Source organism: Chionomys nivalis, chromosome 1 (assembly GCF_950005125.1).
Source record: "Chionomys nivalis chromosome 1, mChiNiv1.1, whole genome shotgun sequence".
Taxonomy (NCBI): Eukaryota; Metazoa; Chordata; class Mammalia; order Rodentia; family Cricetidae; genus Chionomys; species Chionomys nivalis.
The window spans coordinates 44,005,321-44,026,962 of record NC_080086.1 but is presented as its reverse complement, the minus strand read 5'-3'; the positions used below and the strand labels follow the sequence as shown (position 1 = coordinate 44,026,962).

The window sequence follows — 21,642 nt, the reverse complement described above, 5'->3', positions numbered from 1 at the left end:
CTGACTACACCTCAAACTGCTCCCTGCCATATGACATGTGTTGTTGTTGCTCCCAGTTCAGTGTTTTGATCAAATACATCAGGGATCCATCATTCAGTCATCCTTGTATACTCTCTGTAACCAATGAATGTCATAACTGAATTCTTTTGAATAAAGTCTGGACTCTTTTACTTTGCTTCTGTTGTTGTATTGTTTTGTTTACATTGGTCTAACATCACTGGATTGGAAAGGAGCTCTTTAAAAAAAAAACTGTTCTTCAAATTTCTGTAAGCTGTTTCTAGATTTTTTTTGTGTGTGTTGCAGTCCTGTGACTGTAAAGGGGAAACTGTATATGACTGTACTCTAGGGGGTATGAGGGTATGGGTGAGGTCATTGGGAAGTGATTACAGAAGCATTTTGTGCACAGTTTCCTAATTCCTCACGGATGTGCTATGTATATGTGACAGCTAGATAATATTCAACCCTGCAAAATGGCTTAGAGGACAGAGTGACCAGAAGATGAACACAGCAGTTAAGGTGATTTCACAGTACAGCAATAACTGCTTAATTGTCCTAGGCAGACCTCATACAGGGAGCCTCCGTTCTCCCTGGGTGTCCCATAAAGTACAGCCCATGAGTTTTGTTCCTTTTCTTGCATCTAATGACAGCAATAAATTTAATCGTTACAGTTTTTTTCAAGGAGTGGGTATCAAGAACATGCCGTAAGTAACGGAAAAATAATATAGAAATGGGGATAGAAGCTCCTCACGCCAATAGAAGTGGCAAACCACAAACCAAACATAGTACGTGGAAGCGTAATTTTAGCCACTCTCTATTGCCACAGAAGGAAAAAAACATACTAAGTATATTTTTTACTCTTTTTTTGTGTGAATGAATTCATTCATCTAATGGGCTATCTCACACTTCTATTGTCAAGTTTTCAGACTGACCAAAGAATCACTGAACTTCTCAAATCTGTATTTATGGTGTTTCTAGCCACCAATATGTACCATGTTGTAAGTTAAAACGGAGATTTTGATTTAGTATATCATTTATTTTAAATGACCAGAAAACGGTGCATGTTTAAATGATAAACATATTTTAAGAAAATGAATTCAATTTTTTTCAAACCAAACTGTTACGGACAAGGGTAGAATTTGTATTCTTGTAAACCTCTTTGACATTTGTTTTAGCTTAAGAAAACTAGATTGTCATATGTATTTCCGTGTTCACCCTGCTGTGATATGTTGATTTGGTTGAAGAATATGAAGAAATATGGTCTCACAAACCACAATATGTGGTTTGAACAGTAAAAATTCATGGATGCTATATGGGGGTCCTGGAGATCCACAATGTTCCAGGGGTGACATTTTGAGTATCATAGGTCCAGATGAATATCCCCAATGTCATTGGCAGATAAGACATAATTTTAGGTCCTCTGGCTAAAGAAGAGGCCCTGGAGCAGAGCAGATCCCTCTCTTTCTGGTTCCAAACATCCCTAGGCCTCCTGATAGCAAGGGGGTGATGCCATTTAACTTGCATGTTGGTGTTTGTGTTAGAAGTATTATGCCTCATGTGATGCTGGTGAGAGTCACATGTAAGTGATGTATATGGCTGATTGTATTGGGAATTTATGATGGACTGAGTAGGGGAATGAATTCAGCACAGTCAGAGCAAATTCAGACAAACATTAGGTCACAGCTTAAGTAAATATGAAAAGAAGGAATTAATTCCAGTTATAGTATAGTCATAGTTACTGTCATAGATTAATGTTGGAGTGCAAATGGCCTTAGTGTATCAGTCCTAAGGCCTTTTAAATAGTGGACACACTGTGATTTATTTTTTTCTCTCTAGCTCACTTATAAAATCATGAATTGTCTATAGCTTCCCTGGGAGGAGAAGGGAAAATATGTACTTTTATAGTTGTCACGTACGACCTGGGTTAGTATTGCCATTTCCGATGGATGATCTTATACCCATGCATACAAAAACCACTAATTCAGCTCAGTGAGTAATTTATAAATTTATAGAATAATCAATTTATCCATCCACCCATAAATTAATAAACAAATAAATGATTAAAAAGGAGAACATAAAGTTTGTAGGAAAATATGATAGGGGGCTGGAAGGGGCTGGAGGGAAGAAGTTAGGAGCTGACATTATCATGGTACATTGTGTGGAACTTACAAAGAATAAATAAAAATTAAAATTATAAAGGAGAGATAATATAGTAGATGACACACAATACTTAGACTGTGTGTGCCAAGTGAGCTCCAAATGAGGAAGATTGAAGTTTGAAGGACAAAGGGATTCTCAAGGACGTACACTGCAGAGCAAAATGTTTGTTAGGAGATGAAATGAAGGAGAGTGCTCCTGAAAACAAGATGGTGTAAACAAAGATGTAGAGGCAGGAACTGGCTTACTCTTATAACTAAAGACAAAGAAAACCTCTCTGCCAAGAACTTAAGATTCACTGGCTGAGGAGAAAGTAAGAAAATTGGGTGCGAGCAGATGGCAGATGAGTTTAAACATTAGCCCAAAGATATGAAATAATGGTGATGGTCTCTTAATGAGTGTCACATTGACAGCGGGTGAAGCATATTTACAGACCCCATCCAGTAGCTCAGATACACATGACTTTCAGCAATCATATTCGCTTTCTATGTTAATGAATACCTATTAACAAAAATATGCCCACTATGACTTGCCTTCTAGGGTATCTTCACATTTTCAACTGATGTCATTACAATATCTTATGTCTATGCGTGTTTTGCTTGCACATATGTCTGTCTGTGTAACACGTTGGGATCTGGTGTCTGCAGAGGTCAGAAAAGAATATCAAAAACCCCTAGAACTGCAGTTAAGGATGGCTATTTGCCACCATATGGGCACTAAGAACCAAACCCAGGTCTTCTGCAAGAACAACAAGTGTTCTTTACTACCGAGCCATCTTTCCAGCCTCACACCATAGTGGGTTTCGTGTTTGTTTGGCGATGTTATCTGCAAAAGTGTTGGTTCTGCCCTTACCAGAAAAAAAATCAATCAGGTGTTATACAAAAATGAGAAAACCATAAAAAAGAGTGTGTGAGAAAGGGAAAAAATAGAGAAGCACAAGTGGCATGAATCCCATTTGTTTAAAAAGTAATGTATAGGGCTAGAAAGATGGCTCAGCAAGCAAGAGCATCACTGCTCATTCAGAAGGCTTGAATTCAGTTCCCAGCATCCACATCTGGAGTCTCTCAAATACATGAAATTCTAGTTCCAGGGGGATTCAATGCATCTGGCATCTAGGGACACCTACATTCATGTGCACATTCAACCCCCATAGTCACATAGACACAAAACTGAAAATAAATTTAAAACATTTACAAAGCAATGCGAAGGTAAGAGTTCACATATGAAAGTCAGAGGGAGTTTTATAGTGTCAAGTGTTCAACTTTGTGTCGTTCAAGAAAAAAACATGCACTTCTAAACTCTGTGCCCCAAAGCTCTTCTTGTAGTTACAAGACCCCACACCAGTTCAGTGTTTCTCAACGTGGCTGTGGTTAGTCATCAAGTCATATTTTACATAAAATGTGACAGGAAATGTTTAGTGTTTAAAACAAAATAAGTCTGCTGAGGTTGAACTCACTATCTTCTGAAAACCCCTAGTCCTTGGAGAACTCATTTTGAAACACTATGAGAGAATGACAGCCATTGTGGTGTGGGTACCAGGTGGGCATCCATCACAGGTGAAAAAAGTGGAAGTTGTTTAACATCTTGAAGCACAGTGTAAGTGTCCTTTCAGTATATATGTAAATTGAACATCTGAGATTTATAAAATATATATTCAACACTAAGGGATGATTAGTTCTACCTAGAGCAAACACTGGGGACATTATATTTAAGGTAAATTGAAACTATCTTGAAAGTTTTACTAATAGTGTTAACAATTCTAGGAAGCATATATATGTAGGTGGCAACGTAAAACTGAGTAATTACCCCCAGACTCGTAAGGCTCACTACAAATAAGAGCAATGCTATAGCCAAGCCTCTGCATTTCTTGGAAATGACTCATCTTTTCTAAGATTGTTGAACCATTAGAAATAATTGCAAATATCTATAGATCAACTTTTCAAAAGTTACTTAAAAGATTTTGCCTATGATGCCCTTTCTCTTAGATATATAAAACTCCAAGGTCTACGACCAAGTCCTGCTCTTGTTTTTGTGAGAAATTTCTGGTTTGGGGGAATGAAAACAGCTAGATATGTCGGAGAATTGTTTGACCCCTTGAGTTCAAATTATATTTGCTTGAAATAGAAATTATTATTGGATAAGAGGCTTGTATGACTCCAGTGGCTGGAATATACAAACCATGATTTAGGTCATTTCTGGCAGTTATTGAACAAAAGATTGAAATGAATAGATTGTTCATCTGTCAAAAGATGAACAGTATGACAGGGTCAAATCCCAGCACAGCTATTTAATCTTATATTTGAACTTGTGTCTTGAGATGAGACTTAGGAATGATTCTTCTGTTTTAAATGTAAAAGAATGCAAAAGATCAAAATAGTAATTTCTTTTTTGATACGAGTTTATTTAATTTTGTTTGATGTGTGAGCTCTAGAAAAGAATATTAAGGACTTGTAAAGTAGCAATTCTTACATGTGGGCTTTTGTAAAATGATATGTAGGCCATGGAATTGAAAGTTATCATGAATTTTGATAATATGGGAGAAGTACCATCCACTCTAATGCATTATACAAATGGTATTTTCTAAAATGCACCAAGCCAAAATGTTCACAATCCCAAGATTTTTAACTTGGTGGCCACAAAGCATATAAGCACATATGAACCATCTCTACCAAGCATTAGACTTTGTATAGAAAGGAAGAATCACTCAATTATAATAGATGTGATTCATACAACATAAATGTGAGTGAAGACAGTAATGATGTGTGGTTTTGAACTGGAGATTATCATATGGCACATTAAAATATAAACTATCTCATTCTTTGCCCTCATATAGCAGATTAATCTGTGTGTGAATGTGAGTGTGAGTGTGTGTGTGTGTAAATCAGAAGTGCCACCCACCTTGAATTTTAAGACAAGACTTCATCAATTTAGTTAAACTGGTAAACTTGTTGTCTAGTGAACCCCAGAGTTATGCCTATCCATGCATCTAATTCAGTTAAACTAGTTGTCCAGTGAACCCCAGAAATATGCCTTTCTCCTCCTCCCTATGTTGGGATTGCAGCCATGTGCCCCCATGCCCAATCTGTATATGTGGACCCTAAACATTGAAGTCAGATCTTCATGCGTGTATAGGCAATGCTTTACCAGTTAAGCCATCTCTCTTCTCCCAGCCACCCCATTCTTCGCCTCCTTGAGTTTCTGGGTTTCTATGCAGTTATTCACTTTAAGAGGCGTGTATTCATATTATGTTAATTTAGCTCTTCTGAATAGATTTTATTTTGAAAGCAAAGAAAGTACCTGATGACGCTTGTCAGACACCCAATTAGTTCAGTACTAGGCAAATTAGTTGTGAGTGTCACCTCTGCCAGGACAAATTGTCCATTCTTGTCAAGCCCCTTGACCCCACTGCAAGTGAAAGAATGAGACCTCAGAGTATCTAATTAGTTTGAAATTTGTAAGGTCATTCAAACTCTTTTCAAAGTGAGTTGGCAAGGTTTGGCTTCCAGCTTTCTGTAGTTCAGAGAGAATGAACCCAAGTGTTGCTGAAAGCGGGTGACATTGAAATCTGTCTCTGCAGGTGTTTATGAAGTTTACTGCTTTAACTTCAACTTGACTTTGCTTCCAAGTTACATTTGTCCTTGCTTGTTTTGCTTTTTCTTTCCAAACTCTTTTTCAGAAGTTTGCTCTTGTTAATATTCCACAGATTTCTGTGCCTTTTTTTTTGTTTGTTTGCTTTGTTCCTCTGGACTCTGCAGGGGGTGAATATGCTGCAGGTTGAATGTGTATCTGGCAGGCTAAGCCATTAGTCCTAACGGAGCTGCACACTGGCATCTCCCAGTAGAGCTCTGGGAAGATATTACCCCTTGAGCTTCCCTTCCCATTAGCAGCAAGATGATAGAGGACAGCAGCCAACTTGCAGCTCTTTCAAAGATGCAGGTTATAACCCTTCATTCAAGCTAATGCTTGTTGATGTTGTAACGTTTTTTTGAAGTTGACCCTTTTGGCCTTGCCTCTTAAGCAGCCATGCATCATCTCTATCAGGAGAGGGTTTGCAAAATTGTGTTTTGCTCTTTGAAAAACATGGAATTGCTTGTGGATGGAAAAGAAGAAAACAGCATTTAGTCAAGGACCTAGAGACCTCTGCTGGTTAAGTGATTTACTGAGTGTTTTTCTATTTTTGTTTATTATTCAGAAGGTAAGATACACAACTTAGCCTTCACATTACCAATTTCCCTTTGAATTAAATTATCCATGACTTGTATCTTCACTGAATAGGTATACAGAGGTCAGGTCTGCTAAAAGACACGTTAAGAATATTAAGTAATATCTTCTGATTAATAATGGTATCAACTCTGGTTATTAAGTTAACATCAGTAGTTATTACCCTGTAGAAATGCCCCATGAATGGGTAAGTCCTCAAATCATAGCTGTGGTGATTTTCCACAGGACTTTTAGCAAAAAGTTTTCTACCAATAAATATAACTGAGAAGACAAAAGCATTAACTGTACTATATGCAAGAACTGATATGTATAAATATTTTCATGAAATATTGGCTATTCTATAATATATAGAATAAAAAAATATGCCTTAAATGGAAGCATGAAAAACATGGTAAAATGTGGATGATTGGGATAGTATTCAGTATTATGAAATGTGATAATTAAATGCTTCTTTGAATTTCTTTGTGAAACTGTGGGTAGAATTTTATTTTTAAAAAGAGCTTGGTAAATCCAAGACTCACTCAAAAATGTTGACATTAAGGATCATACAGCTAGCTTTCTTCAATTATAATAATAGATGACAATATCATTATTAGTAGTAGTTATCATTATTATTATTTTAAGTGACAACAATTATTCATCATGGACATATAAGGGCTACAAAATGTGTCTATGTAACCTATGGGAATGAAATATGTTAGTAAGAGGTGAGTTAAACTATTTTAATGGAAGAAAACTCTCAGTATACAACGGCTTAAGTAAGTTCAATTATCTCAAGTTATCTTTTCAAGCATGAACAAGTAGCCCACACTACTGCATTGCTTTGCATTGCAATATTATTCAATGGCCAAAATATTTCCAAGCCCATAAAAGTTTTTTTTAACCACTTTCCAATCAAATGGGCAAGGCTCTAGGACAAGCGTCTGAGGGTGCCCTTTCTACTTTCACTAGCGACTTACTGGAAGGAACCTAGTCACTTAATTACTTTTTAATGAAAAGGAATCTTGGGAAAGTGTAGGTAGGAATTCATGAACTCATCCAAAGGTGGTTCAGTGATCCTTAAAGTTTTCTCATATTAAAAGTAAAATAATAGCAATTCTTAAATGACAAGAATAATTTAACCCATTGTTAATAGAAGTTCTGTCAATTCTGCCTTCAGTGATTAAAAAGATCACGAATATGGCTCAGAAACACGGTGTTCAGAAAGGGTATACATTCTCCTTAAATGTCTTCTTGCCCTTATTTGTATGTCATTTGGAAAAGGAATTTGATTAAAAGTCCATTTTAATCTTTAATTGCTTAGAATAAAAAAAAATTGACTCTGCAGTGAATATATGCCTCCTTGTTTTTTGTACTGTTTTAGCTCAACCTAACTGGATTCAAAAAATAGATGATATCCATGTGGCCATGGAAGAGAGTGTCTTCTGGGAATGCAAAGCAAATGGGAGGCCCAAGCCTACCTACAGGTGGCTAAAAAATGGCGACCCACTGTTAACACGGGTAAGTAAATCGGTGGTAATTGTGGCAATTGTGTCTTAATGTAATGCAACGTTTAATGTGGCCTCGTTGCTATGGAAACAGAAAACTGTTGAGTTGTTTTCAAAATAATAAGCAACAAAATTCCATTAATGGTATAAAAAGTCAAAGTGAATAGGTTGATAGAAAAATTATAAATAAATCTTGTTAAACTTCTATAGCAGACCTTTGTAGCACAGATTAACACTGTGGTAGCTCTACACTAAGGAAGCCACACAGAATGCTTGGACTTTTTGTGACTTTGCTAAGATATGTAGAAAAAGACATCACAGCATCTACTTCAAGAGGAAGAGTATTGAGAAGTCACAAGGATGACCATCAAAACGCAATGTGACTCTCAAAAAAGAAATCAGATGAACAATTATGTCCAATTCAATTTTCTTTATTGTGTTTTGCCTATGAAATATCAAATGTTACCTGGAATTCAGAATTTTCTTCAGCATCCACATTGAGAGCCAGTTTTCATGCTCAGATTTCTTTCCTGCATAGTCGACCTAGGAAAGAAAAAGTGTCTGCCCTGGGCAACTGATAAAGAGAATAATTTCTTCTGATCACCCCAATCTCAGGGTCACCCTCACTTCCCTGAAAAGCTCCTCTGATTCATCATTCCCTCTGTTACAAACGTCAACAAATTGCTAGTGTGCAGGTTTCCAGTCACTTAGCATTTCCCTCTCTTTATGAAATGTGAGGGCACAAGGATGCCTTAATCAAAATCTAATAAAATATCCATTCAGCTAGATAGCAGTTTTTAAGAAGACAAGAGTTTTTACTCTAAGTTTTTGTGTTCACTGGTGTGTGTGTGTGTGTGTGTGTGTGTGTGTGTGTGTGTGTGTGTGTGAAAGAGGGGGGATATCCTTAATGAAATATAGATTGATACTAAAGTTGCATGACTTCAGTTTGACACATGAGAAGGTTGTCTTGTCACATAGACTTACTATCTTTGATTATGCCACCTTGACTAGTAGCAGATCATTTAAGTATAAATAATCACAGTGACAGCAATCAAGCATTTGAACATAGATTTATTTTTGAAATATGTTTTATTCTATATCTCTGGCTAGCCAAAAACTCACTATATAGATCATCCAGTCCACAAATTCAAGAGACCTCTCTGTCTCTGCAGCCTAGTGCCAAGATTAAAGGCATGTGCCACCACCATGCCTAGTAGAATATTGAATTATTAGTTCCTATTCTTTTCTGGTCAACTCATCAGGCACTAAAAATTTGTGTAAGACCATCTGAGATAATAATTTATAAGCCCTTAAAAGACTTAAGAGGTCTAAACTCTAAATGATAAATTTGATTGTACATTCTCCCCTTTCCCCAGTTAACATAATGTCATAGATTAAAAGCTGCTCTTCATCTTTCAAGGACAAGTTCACTTATTTATAGGGCATATTCATCTGAATGACTTCACTATTAAATCAACACGAATGCAAGAGAATCCTACAATTTAAATTCCATTTACCAGCTGATATGCTACTGGTTCCACTTGCCATCTGACCTGGCACTGATTTACTTGACAGATAAGCAGATCATGTTAATGTAAATTGCTCGTATGATGACTATTTTCCTCCCGTTAGGCCCTCTTGACGTAGCATGTAGCAAAATTGCCTTAAGCTCTCAGCTGTAGAAGGTCACTATTTACTCCTCTTTTCTTTCACAGGACAGAATACAAATCGAGCAAGGAACACTCAACATAACAATAGTGAATCTCTCAGATGCTGGCATGTACCAGTGTGTGGCAGAGAATAAACACGGAGTTATCTTTTCCAGCGCTGAGCTTAGTGTAATAGGTGAGTCCTTACAGTGGGAAAAAAAATAAGGGGAAAAAACCCACAACTCATTTTTTTTCTCCCTCTTTCTGCTTTTCATCTGGACCTTGGGAGCTCAGTCCAGCGCTCCAATGTGGTTCTCTGTCTCTATCTCCATCCATTGCCGGATGAAGGTTCTATGGTGATATGCAAGATATTCATTAGTGTGGCTATGGGATAAGGCCAGTTCAGGCACCCTCTCCTCTGCTTCCCAAGGACCTATCTGGGAACATCTCCTTGGACACCTGGGAACCCCTCTAGAACCAAGTCTCTTGTCAATCCTAAAATGCCTCCCTTAATTAAGATATCTTCTTCCCTGATCCCATATCCACTCTTCCTCCATCTCAACCATCCCATTCTTCCAAGCTCTCCCCAATCCTCCCCTTCTCCCTTCCCTTTCCCCCTCTCCCCTCCCCCCACCCCGTGCTCCCCACTTTTTTCCGGCAATCTTGTCTACCTCCAATATCCAGGAGAATAAATATATGTTTTTCTTTGAGTTCACCTTCTTACTTAGCTTCTCTAGGATCCTGAATTATAGGTTCAATGTCCTTTGTTTATGGCTAGAATCCACTTATGAGTGAGTACATACCATATTTCCTCTTTTTGGGTCTGGATTAGAACCCACAACTCTTTAAGTGACTAAAGTAATAAGTAAATTTGCCAACCATAAATGCTCATTCCTAGAGAATGTATCAAGATATCTTAAGGTTTGAGGAAATTCTAGAAACAAGTCACATAGCCTTCAAGCGATTGGAAGAGACCACTTTCTAAGTGGGCCTCCTCTATGCTTACAGCAGCTAGCACAGCTCCCTTGGCACTCATTTTTAATCCCTCTCCAGACCTTCCTAACTGAATTAGGTTTCTGGAATGGATCTGCTGTGATTGTTCTGAATTGGTGCAACTTCAGCTTGGAGGGAGTAGAGCTGAGTTGGTTTTGGAAGGTTAATTTGAACATCTTGAAGAGTGACCATGTTCTTCCATGTCTGAACTTTCCAGAAGGTGTGCTAGTGGTCTGCTGATGTTTCTCTGTCTTCCCTTTGGAACTGACCTCTCTGATCTACATCTCCACCATCCTATCTTTCTCAGTGTTTTTGCCTTTAATTATTAATGGCTTAACTCACCGATGCATTTTCTGAGACAATCTCTCAACTCCTTTATTCACTTAATACCTTCATTTATATTATATCCCTTTGGTGTTTATCAAATGCCAACTGCATTCTTCAGTGTTGTACTTGGTGCTGCGGATGCAGTTTTCCCACAGGTCAATGGAACTCACTGCTCCTGCCTGCAGGGCTTTCTGTCCCATTCTCCAAACCCCAAGATGGCTTCCTCGTGTAATGACTGCAGGCTCTCTACCTGGAGCAGTTCTCCCATTACTGATATTTGTGTTGACTGTTCTTTGTATCCTTAATAACAGAGGCCAGGAGTATATTTTACTTTGATAAGATCATTCCTTTTCCTCCCACTGCATTTTAGTCTTCCATGATGCCAAAGCTCATAATTGTATCCTCAGGGCTGAATAAGTACATAATAGGTATTCAAAAAACACTGAGTGAATAAAGATGGTAAGTGAATAAGGGATTTAAGATATTCTTTCAGAAAACAGATTCGTGTGCAAGTAAATACATGATTAAATAATTGGTTAATCTAATATATGGGTATTTAAGTTCAGGAAAGCATATATTCATAGAAAGATTTTAAATTTAGCTATTACTACTAGAAAGGTAATATAATGCCCTAAAAGCACCAAAACATTTATAAACTATTTCACCAGCACCATTTTTTTTTTTTTTTTTTTTTTTTTTTTTTTTTTTTTTTTTTTTTTTTTTTTTGTTATCCAAGACAAGATTTCTCTATAGCTTTGAAGCCTGTCCTGGAACTCTCGCTGTAGATCAGGCTGCCATCAACCTCATAGAGATCCACCTGCCTCTGCCTCCTAAGTGCTGGGATTAAAGGCATGTGCCACCACCACCCAGCTCACCATCACCTAACTGAGAAGGTATAAGCAATAGTTTTTGACTGGCCATAATCTAAGGAATATGAGGAAAAGAGCAGAGAACAAGAGCAATTTGCATACCCAATAGCCTGTCTAGTCTCTAAGTCCCGACTCTCCCACTTAAGACTGTCCTCCATGACCACCATGTAGATCTTACATCCGGAAGTGTATCAATCTCAAATTGACTATCTTCCAACCTCTGCAAAGGAAGGAAGGAAAGAAAAGTGTTCACAGCACTCTTCTTGCTCTCTCTAGGCTAGACTAGAGTCTTGAAGCAAAATTACTGAGAGTTAAAAAAGCCATGCAAGCTGTGTACAGCAAGCCTCAGAGAAGTTTACGAATACTTCATTTTCAAGGCATAGTTATATTCCCAAATCCCCACCTTGTAATGCCTTGAACTTGGGTGCTACAACTTCAAATCAAGCTTTCTGAAAGCACAGGCCCCTTCCAGACAGAGCCTAAGGAGTGAAGATAAAAACTCCCATGAAGTAATTATCCATCCTGATTGCAGTCACATTTATCATGAGCACCATAGTGATATCTCAGTAAAGACATGGGCCAGCCTAGCATTGGAAATAGGAGGATTGGTAGGAGCCCAGGGAGGGGAGTTTGGCTGATAGGCAGGACCTGGCATCTGAGCCCTGCACAAGTCAGATTTGACAAATACAGACAGAAAAAAGACCAGTATGCCAGGCCAGAGTGCAATGGCCTGAAATCACAAGGTACCCAAGATGATTCCCTCTGAATATAGAATCCTGAATGTCTTTCAAACAATTGATTTATGTGACTAAAGCATAAATAGCCAGAATTTAGCCGGAGGCATAAAACTGAAATAGTATTAATGAACAGTTTCAGAAACTCTTAAAGGACAGATTTACAATCCCATCCTTAAAAGCCCATTTTTCTTTACAAATTTATCACATTATGTAGTTTGAGTTAATTTAAGGGCATTTCTGTGTTGACTGGGAATTCCCTAAAGTTTCACTCCAGGAGAAGACATTTGTTCTTTAAAAATGCAACATAGAGAGATATTGCTTAGCTGTAGTAAACTACAGCAGTCTTTTGTTCCACAAGACACTTTGTTCCTCACAGAATAATAATAGTTTGACTCTTTGGGCTTGTATAGTCTAATTCTTATTGCCTGTATTACAATTGTGAGCTTAAACTGATATTAAAGAGACAGTGAGAACTGAAATTATGTTCTTTTCAATGGAGAAGAAAAAAAAGTGTGCTGGCTTCGGCTATTGATACACTATTAGGACTCCTCAGTGCTATGGAGGAGATTCCCTTTAATGCTAGATAATAGCCCTAACATCATGAATAAGAGATGACTAGGAAGTATATACTTAATAGGCTTTTCCCATGGTCAGGCTTTATGTGTTCTATGTGGATATTTAATGTATTTGTGACATGTCTATTTTTAATGGATTGAAACTGCTAAATAATTAAAGTATTGGATGCTTTGCTCACACAGCATAGAGAGAGTTTTACCTTGGGTTAGAATTACATAGAGACGTCCTAGTTTGTAATGGACTCATTATAACTTACCTTTTATTAACCAAATATTTTAAAAGTTTTAAGCTACAGTTTCATTTATTTCTTCTGTGGGATAATACGTGATTCAGGTCATCATGTGTGGAGGCAAGTGTCTTAACCCACTGAGCCATCCTACCCATCCTCCATGTCTTTTTTCCACTAGTATCTTCATGGTAATATTCCTTGGGTGGTCGGAATCCCTGGGCTTCCTTGAGGTGCTGCGTATAAACCCTGCATGATGAAAAATAATTCTATCTCTTTCTTTGACTTCTGCAAATATATTAGAATTCAAGTGAATAAAATCCTGAAATAATCAGGAAGCTTGATTGTTGAATAAATCATTTTAAAGCTAATAGTAACTGTCTACTACACTCCTAATGTAATAACTTCTACTTATATTCACAAAGTGGAAGGATCGCTCAATGAATTTCCAAAATGTGTGTCTCCCTGTTATGTTTGATATAGAATATTTCTACAATGTAGATCATTATGATATAGAGGATATCAAAATTCTTAGAGCAGAGGCTCTAAGCATTAAGGGAGTGTTCGGGGGAAACCAGCAAGATGAGAAGACTAGGCAAGGAGAAGCAGTGAGCAGAGATAAGGGCGTCATTAAGCAAACTTTAAGGCAGGTGTGATGTAGAGGATGGATTTTTGCAACACAGATCACATCTCAGAGTTATTTTTCCTTGAGGTAAGGTCGCTGGTTTTTATTTTAGTAAACATTTCAGTTAGTTCCTGGAGGCAGATATGAGGTCCTAGGTGGGAGATAGGATATAGAATGGAGCAGATCTCTTTTCCCATTAATTTCCCATAGAAGAGAATAGTCTGGAGGTGCCAAATACCCAACATTCATAGTACTAGAAGCCAGAAAACAGAGAACAGTTTCTGTGCCAACCAAGACACTTTGGTACTTTGTCCAATTTTCCCGACTATGAAGGGCAATGCAATTAATATACTAGAGAACCTTAGCCTTGTGCAGAGGATAAAGCTACCAGTGAGAAAGTCATCTACCCAGTAGTCTTTGGATATGACATGAATTTTCCAGGTTTTAAATGAAACTGTAGCTGACTTTGTACTAAAGAAATTCTTTTTTTTTTCTCTAGCTGTTACATAAAATATATACTGGCAACCACTATTACACTATATTTTAAGGAGATGCCACTGAGGGAATTCTCCTGTCCTGCTTGAAAAAGGACATCTGACCCTAACAGGACACTCAAGAAACATCAAGTAACCGATGGTCCAATTAAAGTGAGGTGCAGGGTTGAGCAATTATCCAGTTAATTTGGCATTTATCCAGATGATTGGCTCCCAAATTAGAAAACCATTAAGGCTAAACTAAAAGTTATTTCAGAGGGACTTTCAGAAGTGCATCTCAGCCTGATTTCTCAACTGCCTCGTCGAGCCAGATTACAAAATAATCAAATGTAGGAGTGTGAGCAGCATCTAATGAGAGGACAAATGTCTTTCTTATCCAAATGCAACTGTCTAGACAGAAACTTTTAGATACAGGCTGTACTGTAGTTTTCTGGCCTCCGAGACCCAAATAATCACACATAAATCATATTAATTACAGAACTGTTTGACCAATGACTCAAGAGTATTCCTAACTTAAATTGATACCTTAAATTAACCCATTTCTATTAATCTATGTATTGCCACGAGGCTGTGGCTTACCAGTAAGGTTCCAGTGTCCTTCTCCTTAGGCAGATACATGGCATCTTCTCTGCTAAGCCGTTGACCAAAACAACTTTATTCATCAACCAATAAAACCAACACATATACATAAGGATATCCTACATCATCATTGAAGCACAATTAATAAAAATTAGAGAGAGAAATTGGGGTTGATCGTGAAGATCTAAAAAGCAAAACAGCCAGCCACTGGCTTTTACCTCAACCTCAATCCAAAATGGCGATCCTGCCTCCAGGAGCATCAGAATGAGACTGTTTTTTGAGAACTGTTTCCTCCCATCTTGTAATCCTCTCTAGGACTCAGATTGAGAGCATGTACCACCATGATTAAAGGCATGTACTGCCTGGTTTCTATGGCAACTAGTATGGCTACTGGGATTAAATGTGCATGTCATTATGGATACTGGAATTAAAGGTGTGTGTTACCATTACCTGGTCTGTTAGGCTGTTTTGCTCTTATATCTTCAGGCAGGCTTTATTTATTAAAATATAATAGAAATGCCACTACAAAAACTCAACCATCATAAAGAGGTAAGGCAAATGCTTGGATCTCAGAATCAAAGTTCATACATTTAGAAAGTTACTGAGTTCACACTTGCCAGATAGAAGAGGATGTTGTTAATCCTTCTTCCTGTCAAGACCAGGAAATCTTTTGTAAATACATTTTTCAAACTTGTAAGTTTGTACAACAACATAGAGTCGCTCTTGTTAACTATTCGAAAGCAAAAACATATACATAGCCTCAAAAAATCAACACTATGAGTCATTTTTGTGATTATCAATTTTTCTGCAAATTATAATATTCTAGGGGATCTTTCTTATGATGCTGCACTGTGTTCATGTCAAGTAATTCAATTTTTGTACCTGGAACCAGGTACCAGAATCCTCAAAACTGTCTGAGTGTGACTCCAATGAGATGTAAAAGTTAGTAACTAATGTTCTTACTGATCAGATCTAAATACCACAGGATTTTGCCTAAAATCCTGGTTTTCAAACTTTACTGTAAACCAAAATAACTCAGACAATGTTCTATTCAAAATATTGATTTCTTCCCTCCCCCGAATTTATGAATACTGCTTCTGATATGAGACATGAATATTCACATTTCTAACAAGGAACCAGACCATGTTGTCATTTTTGGTCAAGAACATACTTCCAGTTCCGGACAGAGCATTTGCTTTCTTTTTAAAAGCTGAGCATATTCTATCTTGGTAAATCTTTGGTTAAGATCAGTATTCTATATCAGAATTTGTTTGTGTAAGGGAAATATGAGGCATCATGGATTGCCATCGTGGCTAGATGGTCTGTGTCACCAGGACACAGGTAGAAAAAATGAGCTGGCCAACTACCATGTGAAAGCTGAGCAAAGAAGCTACATGCTATGGTGTGGGAGGTCCTTCTGTCTGGGTGTTGCTTTTCTTGGTTAATGAATAAACAAACTGCTTTGGCCTTTTGATAGGGCAGAACTTAGGTAGGTGGGAAAGATGGAAATGAATGCTGGGAGGAAAAAGGGTAGAGTCAGGGAGACTCTATGGAGCCACCACCAGGGTATGACATGCCGGAACTTTGCTAGTAGACCACAACCTCATGGTGATATACAGATTAATAGAAATGGGTTAAATTAAGATGTAAGAGGTAGCCAATAAAAAACTAGAGTTAATGGGCCAAGCAGATATTAAATTAATACAATTTCTATGTGGTTATTTCGGGACTAAGCTAGCCGGGCAGCTGGGACAAACAAGCAGGCCCTACTCCTTCAATTATCTGTGTTGATATTTATAATGTTTTACAAAAAGAGATTCCTAACACATTGATCTTCAAATGAATAACTTTTTGTTTAAGAAAGAAAAGTTCAAGTGTTTTTATTACATTACCGAAATCTTCACCAACCAGTAAGGCTCTTTTTCCTCTGTTCTCCATGTTTCCTTGTCTTTTTTGGCTTCCAACAGTTCAGGACTAATTTATCTCCCCATGAGATTGTTTTCCTTTATTTCTTCTGTTTGATTCCAGTAATATTTTAAATTTACTAACTCCTCTATATATTTTACCATTATCCCCCTCAATTCTCTTGGGTGGGAAAATGTAACAAAATGAGATAATTATTTTCTTCTCTAGCTCCTTCTAATAACAGATTAATTACATTTTGGTAGCCTGGCTTAGGGTATATTAGAACTGACATTTATTAAGTTTTCCTAGTGGGAAGTAAAGGTAGCAAAATAACAGAATAGAAAGACTCTCTGCCCTGACTGGATACACAAATTACAATGCACAGAGCAATTGCCACTGTGAGGTTTCTATAAACAATTGGTACTGTGAAATTTGGGATTCCCTTTTGTGTGTTCCTAGTTCATTAATAAAGTAATTTCAAAATGGATTCAGAAGAAAGTTTGGGGGCCATTTTATTGGCATTTGTGAGATAAACCAAAGTACAAGGGAGCACTGAATCTCAGCTTATGAAGAGGGAAATTGATAAAGTGATGAGAGATTGCCATTTCTTTTGAATTAGGATGCAACAAAGCAGAAAGGTTTAACATGGGTGGTCAGTAAGCTTTGGGACAGTGTCTCAAAAAGAGATAAAAAGAAGAAAAAAGGAGAAGTTATTATTTTTGAGTTAGAGCTTGGGAGAGTGATAAGGTTTAGCAATGAAGATCTGTGAACAATTACATTGGAAGGAGAGCTGGGCATATAATTACACAATCTTATTTAGGGGATAATTATTCCTCCCATCTCCTTAGCATGTCTAAAGGTGAATTAGTCTTCTAAGGGATAGTTTCCTGGCCAAGTAATTCACACCTGTAATAACTCTTAAGGGAAGAGATATGTAAAGTTCTAATTTGACAGGTAGATCAGACTGTTCTATCTCTACCCAGGACCTGAGATCGAACGCAGACTCCAATCCTTTGACCACAGAAAGTACATTTGTTTTAATGGGCCTCAGAAAAGGCCTGATATGCTCAGCTTTTCAAGTAGCATTTTAAATCACAAGAGGAGCTATTGTGAATCTTTCCTTGCTCTTATTACCAGGGAAACATGGGGTGGAGTCCAAAGCTAACAAGTGAGGGTAGGATGCATTCTCATGGCCTCTAAGGTTGCTAATATACCTATCTAGCTACCTAACACAATGAAGATGTTTCTGTATTCTAGTCATTGGTGAAGCCAGTCATGTTAAATCATAACAGAAAAATCCATAGTGCTTAATCACTAGGAGTCAGCTCCTTTCTGCTCATCCCACCAACATCATTACATGACGTCATCAAAAAAGTAATCCTAACTTCTGACATTTACCTGGAGACAGTTGGGGGAGGAGTGGAAGGCACATTCAATATAGTGACTATGCTTGGCATGAAAGGGACGGGGCTGCCAACGGGAATGACGTGTATTTTCTTTAAATCTAAATGCTGACAGAAACAAGGCTTGGAGGGTAAGGCCCACTGAAAACAAAACTACCCATCTTCTTGGCCTGGTCCAACATGAGAGTCTGCTGTTTAGCAGCACTATGGTGGTCTAGCAGCTACCTAGCTGGCTGACAGCTTGGAAAAAGACAAAGGCATTCTCAGAGACACAGTGGGGAAGGCACTGAGCAGGAATTACAAACCTCTGTAGAAAATTACAGGAATATGGTCTATTGAAGAAACAGCTGAAAAATCTAGAAACCAATGCTAAAGAACAAGAGGTTTATCAGTTACCAGAAAAATAATTCAAATTAACCATAATTTTCATTCTTTATGATTTTTTAAGGCAGTAAAATCAAACTGATAAAGTGACACATGGGATAAAAGTAGAGTATCACAGACGTAGAAGATGAAGAAAAAGAATAGATTCTGGGGATAAAGGAAGACTGCAACAACTGAGTTGAAAAATTTCACAGCCAACTTAGCCAAAAAGAAGAAATAATTTAATTCAAAGACAGAGCATTGGAAATAAGAGAGGCAAAGGAACAAAACACATAAGGAAGTGAAAAAACCTACAGAATTTATGTGACAGAGTCCAAAAGAACTATGTATATATTCTGACATTCAGAAAATAAAAATAAAGCATTAAGTAACAAGTTTGAATAAATGATGGCTGAAATCTATCTTGGAGGAGAAATGGATATAACAATTCAAGAAGTTCAAATAATCCCTCCTAGAGTGAATCCAAATAGATATACACTTAGACACATGATAACCAAACTTCCAAAGTAAGAAATAAAAACAGACTGTTCATACACCAAAAAAAGTAGCATAGCTCATGTATGAGAAGGATTCTGTAAGATTGTTAGTAGACTTTTCAGCATGAATTTTCCAATCCAATAGAATGAAGATAAACTAATAAAATGTTGGAAAAATATTTCTGACTAAAAATACAATATCTAACAAAACTTTCTGTTTAAAACTAAGGAGAAATAAAGACTTTCCCAGGTCAGCAAAATCAAAAGTTCATAGGGTTTTTGTTGTTGTTGTTGTTGGTTTTCTTGCCCTGCAATAAATCCTGCAGGAACTCTTCTGAGTTAAAAATGAAAGATGAAAAAGACATGAAAATTTTAATCAAACTCTCATGTAGAGATGCATACATATATGAATGTAGTATTTAATAATATGACATAGGTGCAAAAGTAATTTTAATTTTAATATTTATAAAGAAAAAAGTATAAAATGAAAATATAAATTTGCATTTTTAGTATATATTCTTAAAAATAATTTTTCTTCTGCAACATAAGAGTGGTTGTATAGGAAAAAACCTTCTATTTAGGACAGAACTTAATTTGAAAGTTTGAAATAAATAATTCTGCTTTTAAAATATGCTGTATAATTGCAATGGTGAGAACAAATAATGTGTGTTTATCATATACATACATATGGAAAATACACAGGAAAATGAGCAAAAACTGAAAACATGCTATAAAGGAAAGGAGGGGTACAAAAGTAAAAGATGTACACAAAGTCACAAAATGACAATTTTAATTCTTTCCCTATCAATAATTGTCTTAAATGTAAAATGAATTAGAAGTACATTTAAAAGACAATTGGCTGAATGGATTTTTAAATATCCAAACTATAGGCTATCTTTAAAAAATTATATATAGGGGCTGGAGAGGTGGCTACATGACTCACAAGACTTGGTGCTCTAGCAGAGGACTTGGATTCAATTCCCACCACCCACTTGTTGATTCACAGTCATCTAGAACTCCCACTTTACGTGATCTGGTGCTTTGTTATGACCTCCAAGGGTACACATGTGGCACAATTGCATACATGTAAACAAAATATTCCTACATAAAAGGAATATAAAAAAATAGTGTATCAGATAAGACATTTAACAAACTGAAACAGAAGACAATATTACATCATTGTTAAAGGATCAATGCACAACCATAGGATGGTGTGTGTGTGTGCACGCGTGTGTGTGTTTAAGCATTAGAACTTTACAAAATATGAAGCAACAAGGGAAAAATGATTATAGAATCCTTTGGTATCCTACTTTAAGTTTTGGAAAGGAGTAGGAAAAGAATAGGAAGAATATAGGAAGCCTGAACAAAGTACACCAGTTGACCATAACTGACACCTGAAGATCAACTCTGCATAACATTCTTCACAAGAATGGCTGGGAAATTCTATAAGATAGTCCATGTGCAATGCATCTCAACAGGCATAAAAAGGTTAGAACCATGCAAAGCATCATCTCAGTACCCAATGGGATAAAAATAGAACTAAATAATTAAGAGCTGAATACTTTGGGAAAATCCACAAATGTGTCAAAATAGAATATCTGATTCTTACATCATTGATATGTAGAAAGAAATGAAAGGGAACTTGAAAAATATCTGGAGAGAAGTGAAAATATATAGACTTATTTATGCAGCATGAGTTGTAGTAAGAGGTAAATTGATAGTAATAAATAATTTAAAAAGTTACCTAATCAGCAACCTGTGTTGATAACTAAGAAGTTAGAAAACAACCCAAACAAAACAGCAACAACAAAATAGTACTCACAGGGAAATAATAATTATTAAAGCACTTCACAATAATAAAGAATAGGAAAGATATCAGTAAAAATAAAAAGTTCATTCATTAAAAAGATTGAGAAAATTGGCAAACCTTCACCTAGGCTAAGAAAGAGACACAAAATAAAAGAAAACAAATAAAATATTGCAAACTATAACACAGATAATTTTTCAGTTTAATACCTAAGAAGAAGCAGATTAATTGCCACATACTACCTGTCCAGCTGAGTGGTAAAGAAGTAGCAAATCTGAAGAATTTAATAATTTATAACCAGTAAAAAAAAAGTGAAAAGCTTAGCTAAAGCTTCCCAAGAAAGAAAGACCCAGGACTAGAGGACTCCATGAAGAATCCTACCCAGCATTTAAAGAGGAATTTGCACCAATTCTGCTCAAACCTTCCACAGAATCTTAGGAAAGAAAACATAGCTGGCCTCCATCCCTGAGCTGCTTGATACTATGAGCAGCAGACATTCATACTGTGCATCCCCATGATCCGCTGTTATACAAATATTCCCCACACGACACCAGCCAGACAAATTTGTCCGTATGAAGCATTTTCCACCAGAGTCGCACATAATTTATACCTAAAACTTAGAGTTCATGGTGTGAATATCTACCTATGTCTTATGCTGCATGGCAGCACTGAAGGCAAGTGCCAAATTTCATTTGAGTCAATGAAGAAAAGCAATTGACAAAATTCAACA

The 21,642-nt window shown here is 36.9% G+C and overlaps 1 protein-coding gene across 6 annotated transcripts in view; it reads left to right on the top strand.

The window, feature by feature from the left end:
• Positions 1-21,642, top strand: part of LOC130871170 (contactin-4) — a 1,056,779-nt gene that overhangs the window by 860,915 nt on the left and 174,222 nt on the right. For all 6 annotated transcript variants that reach the window (XM_057764481.1, XM_057764498.1, XM_057764473.1 and 3 more), the window contains 2 exons: positions 7,739-7,875; positions 9,578-9,707. In XM_057764481.1, the coding sequence (XP_057620464.1) occupies positions 7,739-7,875; positions 9,578-9,707 (267 nt within the window). The remainder of the gene's footprint in view (positions 1-7,738; positions 7,876-9,577; positions 9,708-21,642) is intronic.